Below are 12,589 nucleotides of genomic sequence, written 5' to 3'. Positions count from 1 at the left end.
GTCCTTCAATAGTCGAGACAAGAGATGTTCAAAGCCATTGCATCTTAAAGTGCTAATTTCACTTCTATAGATTACCTTTTGGGTGCTCTATTAGTTATCACAGATCAGGGAGAACGGATGGTATTGGTCCCTTTGGGACTGGCTTATTTCACTTAGTATGATGTTTTCCGGTTTCAGACATTTTATTGCAAATGAGAGGATTTTATTTTTTTATTGCTGTGTAGTATTCCATGGTATATATATCCTATAATTTCTTTATCTTTCATCAGGTGATGGACATCTGGGTTGATTCCATATTTTAGCTATTGTGAATTGAGCTGTAATAAACATGGGGGTATAGATAACTGTTTCAGATGCTGATTTCATTTCCCTTGGGTAAATTTCCAGGAGTGGGATGGCTGGAGCATATAGTAGGAGTATATTTAGATTTCTGAGGTATCTTCATACTGTCTTCCACAGTGGCTGCACCAGTTTACATTCCCACCAACAGTGGATTAGGGTACCTCTTTCCCACTTCCTCGCCAGCATTTGTTGTTTGTTGATTTCTGTATCAGAGACATTATAACGGAGGGTGGGGGGAGGTAAAACCTCATTGTGGTTTTGATTTGCATTTCCCTGATGGCTAGTGATCCTGAGCATTTTTTCATGTATCTGTTGGCCATTTGGATTTCCTCTTTTGAAAAATACCTGTTTAAGTCCTTTGCCCATTTCGTAACTGGGTTGTTTGTTTTGTTGTGGTAGAGTTTTTTGATCTCTTTATATATTCTGATAATTAATCCTTTATCAGTTGCATAATTTGCAAATAATTTCTCCCACTCTGTTGGTTGCCTCTTCCACTTTGCTGAGTGTTTCTTTTGCAGTGCAGAAGCTTCTCAATTTGATGCGATCCCATTTGTCAATTTTGGCTTTGATTGCCTGTGCCTCTGGGATCTTTTCCAAGAACTATTTGCCTATTCTAATGTCTTGAAGGGTTTCCCCAATGTTCTCTAATAATTTGATGTATCAGGCTATAGATTTAGGTCTTTAATCCATTTTGAGTGTTTTTATGTAAGGTGTAAAATAGCAGTCTTGCTTCATACTTCTGCATTCAAAGATCCAATTTTCCCTGCACCACTTGTTGAAGAGGCTGTCCTTGCTCCAGGGATTGATTTTAGCTCCTTTGTCAAAGATAAGTTGGTCATAGATGTGTGGTTTCATTTCTGGAGTTCCTATTCTGTTTCATTGGTCTATCCATCTATTTTTTATGCTAGTACTAGCACACAAGCCTCCCAGTCACAAGCACTCAGCCCCCTGTCAATTCACCCAGCCAGACTCAGGCATCTGCTCTGGGCTGGTTGTTGGGCACGTGGACACAAGCTGGCACAGCTGTTACGTATGTCCAAAAGGATGCCTGCCCTCTCTTGGCTTGTTACAGGATGCCAGTGCAGGGTGGCTGGGGATAGAGAAACCTGCCCCTTTTATTTTCTCCTCTAGGTTGGCAGGTACACTGTTCCCAACAGGGCTCCAAGCCGAGCTCATTCAGGGCTCTTTCCTAAGTTTTATTGCCAGTGGCTTGGGCTACTGCAGTCTGGTCTCACTGCACTCTCCAAAGCTGGTGCTGAGGCTCTCAGCTGCTGAGGTCCTGAGTTGTGCACGTCTACACCCTCCATGTAGGGCCATGGTGTCCCTCTAATTTGCACGGAGTTTCCTCTGCCATTTTCTCCCTAATTCTTCCCTGAAACTGCACTCTCTCCACTTTTTAGAAACTATCTTCCCCTAGACTAGAGCAGGAAGCTCTTTCCCTAATCCACCGTCTTGACTCTCTTGAGTATATCAAATACTTTGACAGGCAAAATGTTATCTCATTATTATTGAAATTGCATATCTTTGATTACCAGTGAAATTAAACAATTTTCACATATTGATAGCCTTTCATATATTCCCTGTGAGTTTTGAATTCATGACATACTGATTTTATTCAATCACTTTGATTGATATATGTTGTAAACTTATTTCTTTTAAAGACTTATTTATTTGAAAGGCAGACTGACAAAGGAAGAGACAGAGAAAGCTTCTATCCACTGTTTGACTCCCCAGATGGCTGTAAATGGCTGGGGCTAGGCCAGGCTGAAGCCAAGAGCCAGGAATTCCATGTGAGTCTCCCACGTGGGTGCAGGGACCCAAGCACTTGGGTTATCTTCCACTGCTTTCCCCGTCCATTAGCAGGGAGCTGGCTCAGAAATGGAGCAGCTGGGTCTCAAATAGGAAGTCTGTATATGGGATGCTGGCATTACAGATGGTGGCTTAACCTATAGATTATCTTTTTTTAAAAAAGATTTATTTATTTATTTGAGAGGCATAGTACAAGGACAAGGAGACAAAGAAGTTTTCCATCTGCTTGTTCACTCCCCAAATGGCCACAATGGTTGGAGCTGGGCCCATCTGAGGCCAAAAGTCAGGAGCTTCTTCCTTGTCTCCCATGTATGTATAGGGGCTCTAGCACTTGGGCCATCTTCCACTGCTTTCCCAGGCTATAAGCAGAGAGCTGGATTGGAAGAAGAGCAGCCTGGACATGAACTGGCACTCACATTAGATTAACTTACTACACCACAGCGCCAGCCTTGATTATCTTTTTTTAAAAAAAGATTTATTTATTTTCTGATAGGCAGAGTTACAGAGAGAGAGAGGAGAGAGAGAGAGAGAGATCTTCCATTCGGTGGTTCACTCCCCAAATGGCTGCAATGACCAGGGTTGGCCAGGCCAAAGCCAGGAGCCAAGAGCATTTTTTGGATCTCTCAATTGTGTGCAGGGGCCCAGGGATGTGACATCCTCTGCTGCTTTCCCAGGTGCATTAGCAGGGAGCTGGATCAGAAGTGGAGCAGCCAGGACTCGAGCCAGCACCCATATGAGATGCCAGTGCTGCAGGCTGCAGCTTAACATCCTATGCTGTAAGTGCCAGCCCCAGATTAGTTACCTTTTTACTCACAGAACAATGCCACCAAACCTACCTAACTTCATCAATGGCATGGCAGATTTGGATAAATGAACCACCTCTGAAGGTATATGTCTTGTCATTGATTCCTCCTTATTTCACCTGATCATAAGCTTACCATGGAAACCAGGACAGTTTTGAGAATGAAGGAGGGCACCATTAGTAATTAAGCCAGGACAATGGGTGTAAAAAGCAGAACCATCCTGCACAAGTCAAAAGCTGTGGTCTCCCCAGTTCTTCCATTTTTCATGTGGACTCAGAAGCCTGGGGATCTAGAACTGGGAGTGAAGGTCCAGGTGGTGACCCAGTGGCAAAGTCAGAATCAACTGTCTTCAGCTTTCCTGTGGACGCCTTTCTGTTATGCTGTGCTATGCAGTGACTCAGACTTGGCCCTGGTACCCACCTCACTCATTTTCCTAGCTCTTGAAGGTATCTGAGGAACAGCCCATCTAACTCTGGCAGCTAGGAAGACTCGGGCAGTGTCACACAACTCTCCTTTAACGATGAGGCCATTGGCCCGCTGAGCACCAGGACTGCCTCAGCCATTGATTAGAGCTACTCACAAGCAGAGCCAAGTCACTCACCAGGGTTCTCTCTTGTTCCACCAAGGTACCTCCACTCCTCCTGCTAGCATTGCGCTGACAACGCCAGCAGTGATTTCCTAAAGCTTCCGAAGCCAGGAAGTGGCCAGAACAGTTTTCACTTCCTAGAGCACCTTGTGAGCATGTAACTCTTTGACAGGCATAACATATCAAAGTACCAGGCGTGCACTCTCTCAGGCACTTCGTGTTGGACCGAATTCCTTGCCTATCACTTAGGTTGCTTTTCTGAGCTCTTGCAGAAAGTGTCTACAAACTTCCCCAACTTTCCCTATGAGCCATTTTATGTACTATATACCTGCAAGGAAGCTCAAAAAAATAAACTCACAGTTGCTTAGAGGTTGGCATTTATTTCCTAGAATTGCTGGCAAAAATCTTCTGGAGAAGGCCAAAGGAGTTTTGATAATTGGATTTTTGTCATTGCCATCCAGTCTGAGGTAGGACCATATTAGTTAAAGAACAACAGGTTCCCTGCTCAAAACTCATCACTAGAGAACAAATTTCCTACAAACTGAATCCCAACAGAGCCCCTGTGTACCACTGTGCAGGTTGTACATTGCACAACTCCAGAGGGCTCCATTCACAAGTGGTCTGTCCTGGCGGGGGCCTCCTGTGCTGTTCACAACCCGGCACTGTACAGGACACAACCCATGTTGCCATCTGCTGAGGTCCTGACTGACACCTCTGTGTGACTTTTCTCTGATAAAGACACCACCTTCTGCCAGAGTTAGCACTGCTTCCCTTCCCAGGATTAATCTTCACTTCAAACATACAGTCCCTGCATTTCTGTAAGCACTGTGATATTTGGCAAGCTGGGTGTCCAGGTTTTGGATTTGGAAAAGAGCTCACTGGAGCTATCTTTTAAGTACTATTTCACCATTTTATTTTTATTAAGGAAAATGTAGGAAACATACACAATGTATGGTTTGCTAGACTATCACAACATACAGAAAATCATTTTAGGTGTATAGAGGATCTATCTCTAAAATATATACACATACCAACTGGGAAGTTAAGATCAAGTCATTGGCCCTACAAAAATGAAGGGGCAGGCCGGCGCCATGGTTCAATAGGCTAATCCTCCACCTAGCAGTGCCCGCACACCGGGTTCTAGTCCCGGTTGCCCCCCTTCCAGGCCAGCTCTCTGCTATGGCCAGGGAGTGCAGTGGAGGATGGCCCAAATGCTTGGGCCCTGCACCCCATGGGAGACCAGGAGAAGCACCTGGCTCCTGGCTTCGGATCAGCGTGGTGCGCCGGCCGCGGCGGCCATTGGAAGGTGAACCAACAGCAAAAGGAAGACCTTTCTCTCTGTCTCTCTCTCTCACTGTCCACTCTGCCTGTCAAAAAATAAATAAATAAATAAATGAAGGGGCTATGATACCCACCCAAGAGGGCCCACCTGCCTAACAAGATAGACCTTTGTGGATTTAATTTTTTTAAATGAATTTTTTCATTTGAAAGGCAGAGTTTTCAGAGAGACAGAGGAAGTGGGGGGTGGGGGAGAGATTGAATCTTCCATCCACTGGTTCACTCTCCAGATGGCCCCAAGGGCCAGGTCTGTAGACCTTGATTTTGAATTAGTAGAGGAAATAACTGTACCTCCTGACAGGGAAGGTGATGAAAAGATGCAGAGGCATTTTATACTATATTCCCCATACTCTGTAGGATGAAATCTATAAGTTCTTTAGGCTGGAAGAAGCCTTTTAGTTCATTAACTTATTCATTCATTTAATTTATTCTATTTACCAACCACCATGATTATGCAGTCTAGCCCCCTTATGAGAAAACTGTGGTCATAAAGTGAGCTAGAGACAGGGCCAAAACAAAGCCCAGATGTTTCATAGCCAGGACACTTCACCCCGCAGGGCTGTTAAATATCCCCTTGCAGTTACACTCAGGTGATGAAATAGGAAAGCATCTGTGTACTGCATGTGACTTGCATGTAATTCATGCAATAAAGATGAAATACAAACCCTCTGCCAGCCATGTCTTTATTACTCTAAATGCCACAAGAGAAAGAAGGTTCAGTGTCAGGGCTAATAATTTGAGAATTAGTTTGGGGTTTTTGCAAGTAAATCTTTTCCTACCTATTTACAGTCTTTATGACTCAAATATTTCAATCATGCCCTTTCTCAATTGTTGCCTTTACAGATTAAAATCTATAAATAGCACTGAGCCCTGAACACAATGTTTTTATCCCTACCCTTGGCCCTCGAAATAGTAATCCAGACAGTGTTCTATGGATGATAGAGTGCATACCCCAATCTCACAGTGGCTTCCTTCTTAAAGGATTTGTTTGGCAGGGGTGAGGGCGGGTTCTGAAATTGTGCTGTTTCATTTCTTGATGGGTCCATTCCCTTCCTTTGCACCACGGCATTGCCCAAGTTGCTGAATTGGGTGGTGGCTGAGCAAGTCCAGCACATGTGAGCAAAGGAGAACAGCTGCTCTTGCCAGCTGCCTTCTCTTCTGTATAGGCACAGATAACACACACGGAGCCTATGTGGTGCAGGAGACTGACGTCTTGTCTGAGGCTGCTGTAAGCAGACCCTCCGTGACATTTTTGCTTGGCAACCCATCTATGTGCGGCAAGACCAGGAGTTACTGAGCCACTTAGTCACTTAACTGAGTGACTAAGAATAAGAATTCTGAGTCCAAACTACCCAGGTTCAAATTCCTGCTCTGCCACCTCCTACCCTCCCAGTTTTCAGACATTTGGCAAATTTCTTAACCCCACTGTTCTCAGCCTTCTTACCTGTAAATGGAGATAAAAATGATTTCTGTACAGGGTTCTTGAAGATTAGATGAGTTAGATATAATTAATTCCAGCAAGAAATATCTACTAAGCTTCTATTCCATTGCAGTTACTATGAACAAGAGGGAAATGGCCCATCACTACATGAAATTTAGAGTGTTTTTTCACGGGGAGCCCTGACCTATTTAAGGGTTATAAAGTCAATGTAGTGAAGTATGACCAGATTTCATTTTATTTATCTTTTAAGTTTTTATTTATTTTCATTTTATTTGAAAGGGAGAGAGACAGAGAGAGAGAGAGAGAGAGAGAATCTTCTATGTATTGATTCATTTCCTAAATGCCTACAACAGCCAAAGCTGGGCCAGACTAAATTTAGGAGCTAGGGACTCAAACTGGGTCTCCCACATAGGTGGCAGGAACCAAGTACTTGAACCATTACCTGCTGGAAGTTGGAATTGGAAGCAGAGCCAGGACTCCAACCTAGGTACTCTGATATGGGATGCCGGTGTCCTAAGCACTCTCTTAATTGCTGTGTCTAAAGCTTATCCCCACGTTTAATTTTTTTTGTTGTTTTAAATGAATTAGAATAGGATTTTACAAAAAAGTTTCATACACCTTTTTCTTTCTCAGTTACATATATTTGCATAATATATGTGTGACCTGGGTCTTCAGATAAAATAGATTTCTTACTATGAGTCTAGAAGGGAAGAGAAGCAATTAAATAGCAATCTCAGTACAATGCAGCGAGTGTCATGGGCACACAGGAAGGTTGCCTGATCCAGTTGGGTAGGAACAGAGAATCAGCCGAGCCTCCCAGGAAGAAGTGACTTTTAAGCAGACTTATAGGATAGGTTAAACATTGTCAAAATCACCTAGGGATGACTGGGAAGCAGGTCCTATAAGGGCAATGAGGGAGAGGCTGATAAAGCAAGCGAGAGACTTGTTCAGATTCCCGTTTTTGTAAGGCCACTCTGGCTGCAAAGAGGAGAATGGGCAGGGATTCATTGGGAAATGATTTAGTAATTTCAGGACACAGTGGCCTAGACTAGGGTAAGGATGGTGAGTCTTTGAGAGATGGAATTGACAGGTCTTTAACAATTGATGGAAGGTGGTGCAACAGGGGTCTGGGATGACTGCCACTTGTCTCACACTGCTGATGTCTAACTTACAAAGGTTTCAGAAGGCTGTATTAGTTAGCTCTGAAACATTATAACAAGGCTTGGGCCCCTGCCACCCATGTGGGAGACCCAGATGGAGCTCTTGGCTCCTGGCTTCAGCCCGGCCCAGCCTTGGCTGTTGTAGCTATCTAGGGAATGAACCCGTGGATAGAAGATTTCTCTCTGTGTGTCTCTTCTCTGTGACTCTGTCATTGTAATAAATAAATACTTCTACAAAAATAATAAAGTGTTACAACAAAATATCTGAAACCAGCTACTTATGAAGCAAAGAGGTTTGTTTTCATTCATGGTTCTGGAGGTTCACAGTCCAAGATCAGCCAGCCACATTTGTGTGGCATGTGATGAGGATAGTGGATGGCAACAGGGCGGGGGCGGGGGCAGGGGCGGGGATCGCAGGGCAGAGACAGAGACTGAGCCCCACTCAGCCTTTACACTCTTGGGAGAACTGCCTTCTGAGGACACACTTCCAGTACCCAGAGGACTTCCCCCTGGACCCATCTCCTAAACACCATAACTGGATGAGTGCAGTTTAAATGCCTGTATGAGTTCAGGAGCCAAATCGCATTCAATCCATAGCAGGGACAAAGTTCCAAGGCCCTAACTTGAGGACATACTCCTGTAAACAGTAAGACAGGACCTTTCAATCACTTTGCAAATCATCCTTTCATTCTGCTGGACGTATTTGCAGACTGTTGCTGGCCTAGAAGTTGGCAGGGCTTCTTGTTCCAAAGTGGGAGGGTTCTTGGCATGAGATGGCAGGCTGGAAACAAGGGTGGAAAATGAGCTAGCCAAACACCTTGCAGAGAAAAGGAAAAGGGAAACCTGGTACTTTCTTATCTGATCCAGAATATCTGGTCAGAAAATAATTTAAAAGTACAGATAATTCAAAGATGTTTATATTTGGCTTTGAAATGCCATGCATTTTTGGCAGTGGGTTTACCCTGCCAAATGTTTTTCTTAGGCCTTATTTTGCATTTCCTGAGCACAGACCATCTGGACAGCAGGGGGATAAGCTGGAGCCCAGGAGGGAGTCTGGGTGGCTAGCTGGGGAGGCCCCAGAGTTTAAAAATTGAATTGGGACCACAACTCTCCTTTATGCCCTAGTTGGTCAACACTTATCTACCTGTGTCCTGCCCAGAGCAGGAAGCTACTTCTGACCTAAGCCTTGCCAGGTCACACAAGGATCTCAGAACTAGCTGCCTTGTTCCCAGCATGCGCTGCTTCCTACCCACACCTTTGCCAACTCCACCTGCTACCTTCCACCCCTCCCACCCCCCATCCAGGGTGGCAGCCAGGGCTCCAGAGCAACCTCAGAACCAAGCCAGATTTGGAGATGATGCAAGCTGTTTGCAGATGTTACCATAAACCAAGGACACTTTAAGTCACCATGGTCTGGTCCTGTTATGCAGAACTGACCAGACCAGAAAGCCTCTTTTCCTGCTATTCATGAGACTGTTGCCTGCAGACACTTAAGAGGTTAGCTTATCTTCCCTGTCTCAGCCCTACTTAAAGGAGGAAAGAAAGGCCTCATCGGAATGACTTGAACAAAGGGTCTCTGCACCAAATCCCTGCTAGGGCCTGGAAGAATTGTCAGGGTGGCAGTCACTCCCCACTGAGGAATCCCAAGCATTCCCCTGTGCCTCTGTCTGGAGTGTGCCAAGCAGGGTGGTGGCTTGGTTCCAGCTAGAAAGTACTGGGAATAACTACTAACAGGCCCACTCCGGCTGTTCCTCTAACTGCCTTTCCTCACAGTGTAAGGTGGGGTCTATTCTATGTAATCGCTGCAGAAGAGGAGGGCATTTCCCATTTCCCAGCGTCCCAGTCTCTCAGGTGAAACTCCATCCCAGAAAACGCTTCATTTTTCAAAGGCGTCCTGTTGATCCTTCCGCGTTTTCCAAGCCTTGGTGTCTTTTCACTTCACGCAAACTCAGGCAAACCCGCGTGTGCTGTTGAAAAACCCAGCACAGGGTCCTTGACTCAGTACCTAGGAAAAAAAAAAAAAAAGGAAGCAAAGCCCGCGAGTGTGCCAGGAGCACCGGGATATTCGCCTCTTCCCCTCCCTCAAGGTTTCCATGGCAGGTGGTGGAAGACCTCCACCGCCCTGCCGACCAGCCGCCTCGAACATTTCTCTCTCCTCGCCCCAAACACGCACCTCTCTGAGGTCATCCTCAGCGTGCAGTCCGGAGGGAGGATGGAGACCTGAGCTAAAGCAACAGGTCCCACCCACAGTGTAAACTTGGAAAAGGGATCGGCGAGGCGACTGGAGCCGGGCGGTGGAGGGGAGGAAGAAGGTGGGAGGGAAATGATGGTGCTTGACCATCGAGCCCACGTCACTCGGGCTCCCGCCTGGGCAGTGTATGTGTACGGGGGCGGAAGGTCCTTTAGGAGGTCACCCGGGCACGGCCGCGTGGGTTAGGAGGCGCCGGGCCCCGCGCTTCGGGGTGCCAGGAGCGGCCGCCGGGTAAATGAGCCCTGCAGAGAGGCCTTGAGGCGCGGCCAGCGAACGGGAGTGTCTGGGGCGGAAACGCACCACCCTCCCCAAGGGACAGCCCTGGCGAAGTGGCTGTGTCTACTCCGCAAGCAGCCCGGCCCCCTGCCGGCCGGCCTTTCCCCGGCCTCTCCAGCCCATGCCAGCCCGGCTTCCAGCTCCAGCCGGCGACCGCGAAATCCGGGATCGGACTGCGCCGCGCCCGGCAGCCTCTGGGCATGCTCGGTGGCGGGACCGGCTCCGCCGCTCGGCAGGCAGGCGCGTCCTCCCTCCCCCAGGGCGGCGGCGGCGGCCGCGGCGCCTGCAGGGCTCCGGGCACGCGGGCCGACACACCTCCGGGGGAGGCGAAGCGGGGGACCACCCGCCCCGCGCGGCCCCCACCCGAGGCTCGGGGCGGGCAGGAGGCGGGGCCGGCGGGGCGGCGCGGAGGCGGGAGGGAGCCCGCTGGTGCCTGCGGCTCCTTAGAAAGTAAAGCTCGCCGAGCCGGCTCCCCGCGGCCGCGGGGCGGGGCGGGGCGGGGCCAGGTGGGGGTGGTCGCGGAGCCGAGAGCGAGGTGCGAAATTAGTAGCCGCCCACCATCTTCTGGGTTCCCGCCTTCTCCCCCCCCCCCCACCCCGCACCGGGAATTCGGATTCTCTGGGAAAGTGTCTGATTCTCGGAGAATCCTCGGGGCGGGGTGCAGGGGCGCGCCTGGCGCAAAATGGTTAAAACAAAGTCCGCGCGCGCGCCGGGATTCCGCGTATGAAAAGTGTGCGCGCCGTGGCTGGGCTCCCCTTGGCTAATTTGAGGGTTAGTTTCCCGCAGGAAGTCTGGGTGTGGGAGGGGAGGCCGGGCAGCAGGGACGCTTCGGGCTGGTGCGGTCTCCCGCTCCCAGGCCTCCCGGGAGGACGCACCTTGGACCAGGCGGGCGCGGGGCCCGGGGCGTTCGCGGCGGGCGGCGGGCGGCCGGAGCAGGCTCGGCCCGGCGGCTCACTCTCTGCCTCCTCCCCCCAGGATTACCGAGAGGATGGGATGGATCTAGGCAGTGACGCCGGCAGCAGCAGCAGCAGCAGCCGCGCCAGTTCGCAGTCCAACTCCACCAAAGTGACCCCTTGCTCCGAGTGCAAATCCTCGTCGTCGCCGGGGGGCAGTCTGGACTTGGTGTCTGCCCTGGAGGACTATGAGGAGCCCTTTCCGGTCTACCAGAAGAAGGTGATTGATGAGTGGGCGCCGGAGGAGGACGTGGAGGAGGAGGAAGAGGAGGACGAGCGAGGGTACCGGGATGACCGCTGTCCGGCCCGGGAGCCGGGGGACGTGAGCGCCAGGACCGGCGGCGGCGGCGGCTGCGGGGGCAGGAGCGCCACCACCGCAATGCCGCCCCCGATGCCCAACGGCAACCTCCACGCGCACGACCCTCAGGACCTCAGGCACAATGGCAACGTGGTGGTGGCCAGCCGGCTGAGCGGCTCCCGGGGCCCCCGCCGGGCTATCCAGAAACCCCAGCCGGCAGGGGGCCGGCGCGGCGGCCGGGGCCCAGCGGCGGGGGGGCTTTGCGGCCAGCCTCCGGACAGCGGGACCTGCGTCCCCGAAGAGCCCCCGGTGCCCCCTATGGACTGGGAGGCGCTGGAGAAGCATCTGGCGGGGTTGCAGTTCCGGGAGCAGGAGGTGCGGAACCAGAGCCAGGCAAGGACCAACTCCACCTCCGTAAGTTGGCCGGGGTGCGTGCCCACGCGCGCGCTCGCGCACACGCCCCGCGCGCAGCTCGCGGCCCCATTCATCCTTCCCCCCCGGGGGAGGGCGGGAAGCCTGCCTTCGGCGCCCCTGGGGTACGCTGTCTCGGTCTGGGAGCTGTCTGGCTTGGCAGGATGGGTGGGGAGGAGGGAGGGACAGCCCAGAGGGCAGCGGAAAGTCGGGCTAGTGGAAGCGGCGACTCATTTTGATGGAATTACTTGTGGAGACGAGGTTGTGAGTCACTTGCCTGAAAATAAATCCGGGGAGATTTTGGCACGGAAGCCAGCGCCTGCGTGGGAGATTTCCAGTCGTAATAGTTGTGGCTTTGTCGATCGTGGTGGCTCTCCCTTCCTTGCCGCTGATGTCTCGCCCATAGCTAGGCTGCCCCTGTGCACACGCACGCAGTCGCCTGCTCGCACCTCCGCTCTGGCCCCAAGATTTGCTCCATGTCGCGTTTGAGCGGCTGCTCCTGTCTTTGGATGGATTGACCGCCCTCCCCTAAGACTTCCCTTCCTGCGGAACCTGGGCTATTGTTGACCCTGGGGGAGCTGGATGAACTGGGCTGCCAGGATGAGGGACGGGGTCCCTGCTGGTGTCGCCTGACTCACTCCCTCCTTGATAACGGAGCCACTTACAGTTCCTTCCTGGAGGCTACTGCCTCGGTTCAGGAGTGCCAGACGGTGCGGGGACGAAGGGCTGCATCCCTAATAAGAAGCCCTGGCAGGTTCCTTCTTGTCTCGAGATCTTTTTTTGCCCCGGAGAGGAAAGCAGATAAATGACTTAAAAGCATCACGAGTGTAGCTCCCTCATTTATCATTGTTTGGAGATAAAGCAACAGTTGTAGTTTGAAGTCGTTAATGATGTTCCTAAATGGGGCCTGGGGGCACGGTT

General features: G+C 50.3%; 1 protein-coding gene and 1 long non-coding RNA gene across 8 annotated transcripts in view; one reads left to right on the top strand and one right to left on the bottom strand.

Moving 5' to 3' along the window:
• SCHIP1 (schwannomin interacting protein 1) overlaps window positions 1-12,589 on the top strand; it is a 686,877-nt gene that overhangs the window by 532,955 nt on the left and 141,333 nt on the right. For 2 of the 7 annotated variants that reach the window (XM_089332150.1, XM_008266404.5), the window contains exon 3: window positions 10,982-11,671. In XM_089332150.1, coding sequence (XP_089188276.1) covers window positions 10,982-11,671 — 690 coding nt within the window. Of the gene's footprint in view, window positions 1-9,957; window positions 10,247-10,446; window positions 10,542-10,609; window positions 10,778-10,981; window positions 11,672-12,589 lie in introns of those variants that run through there. The other 5 variants (XM_089332152.1, XM_070072598.2, XM_070072597.2 and 2 more) reach the window with 5 other exon arrangements.
• On the bottom strand, window positions 6,532-11,010 carry LOC149127092 (uncharacterized). The gene is made up of 2 exons (XR_016233231.1): window positions 10,882-11,010; window positions 6,532-9,484 (listed from the first exon to the last, which is right to left on the bottom strand). It is a non-coding gene; the product is annotated as an uncharacterized LOC149127092 (long non-coding RNA).

Source organism: Oryctolagus cuniculus, chromosome 4, assembly GCF_051225735.1.
Source record: "Oryctolagus cuniculus isolate XC-2025 breed Fujian yellow rabbit chromosome 4, ASM5122573v1, whole genome shotgun sequence".
Classification (NCBI taxonomy): domain Eukaryota; kingdom Metazoa; phylum Chordata; class Mammalia; order Lagomorpha; family Leporidae; genus Oryctolagus; species Oryctolagus cuniculus.
Note: the sequence above shows the minus strand (reverse complement) of the source record. Positions and strands in the feature narration are given on the sequence as shown.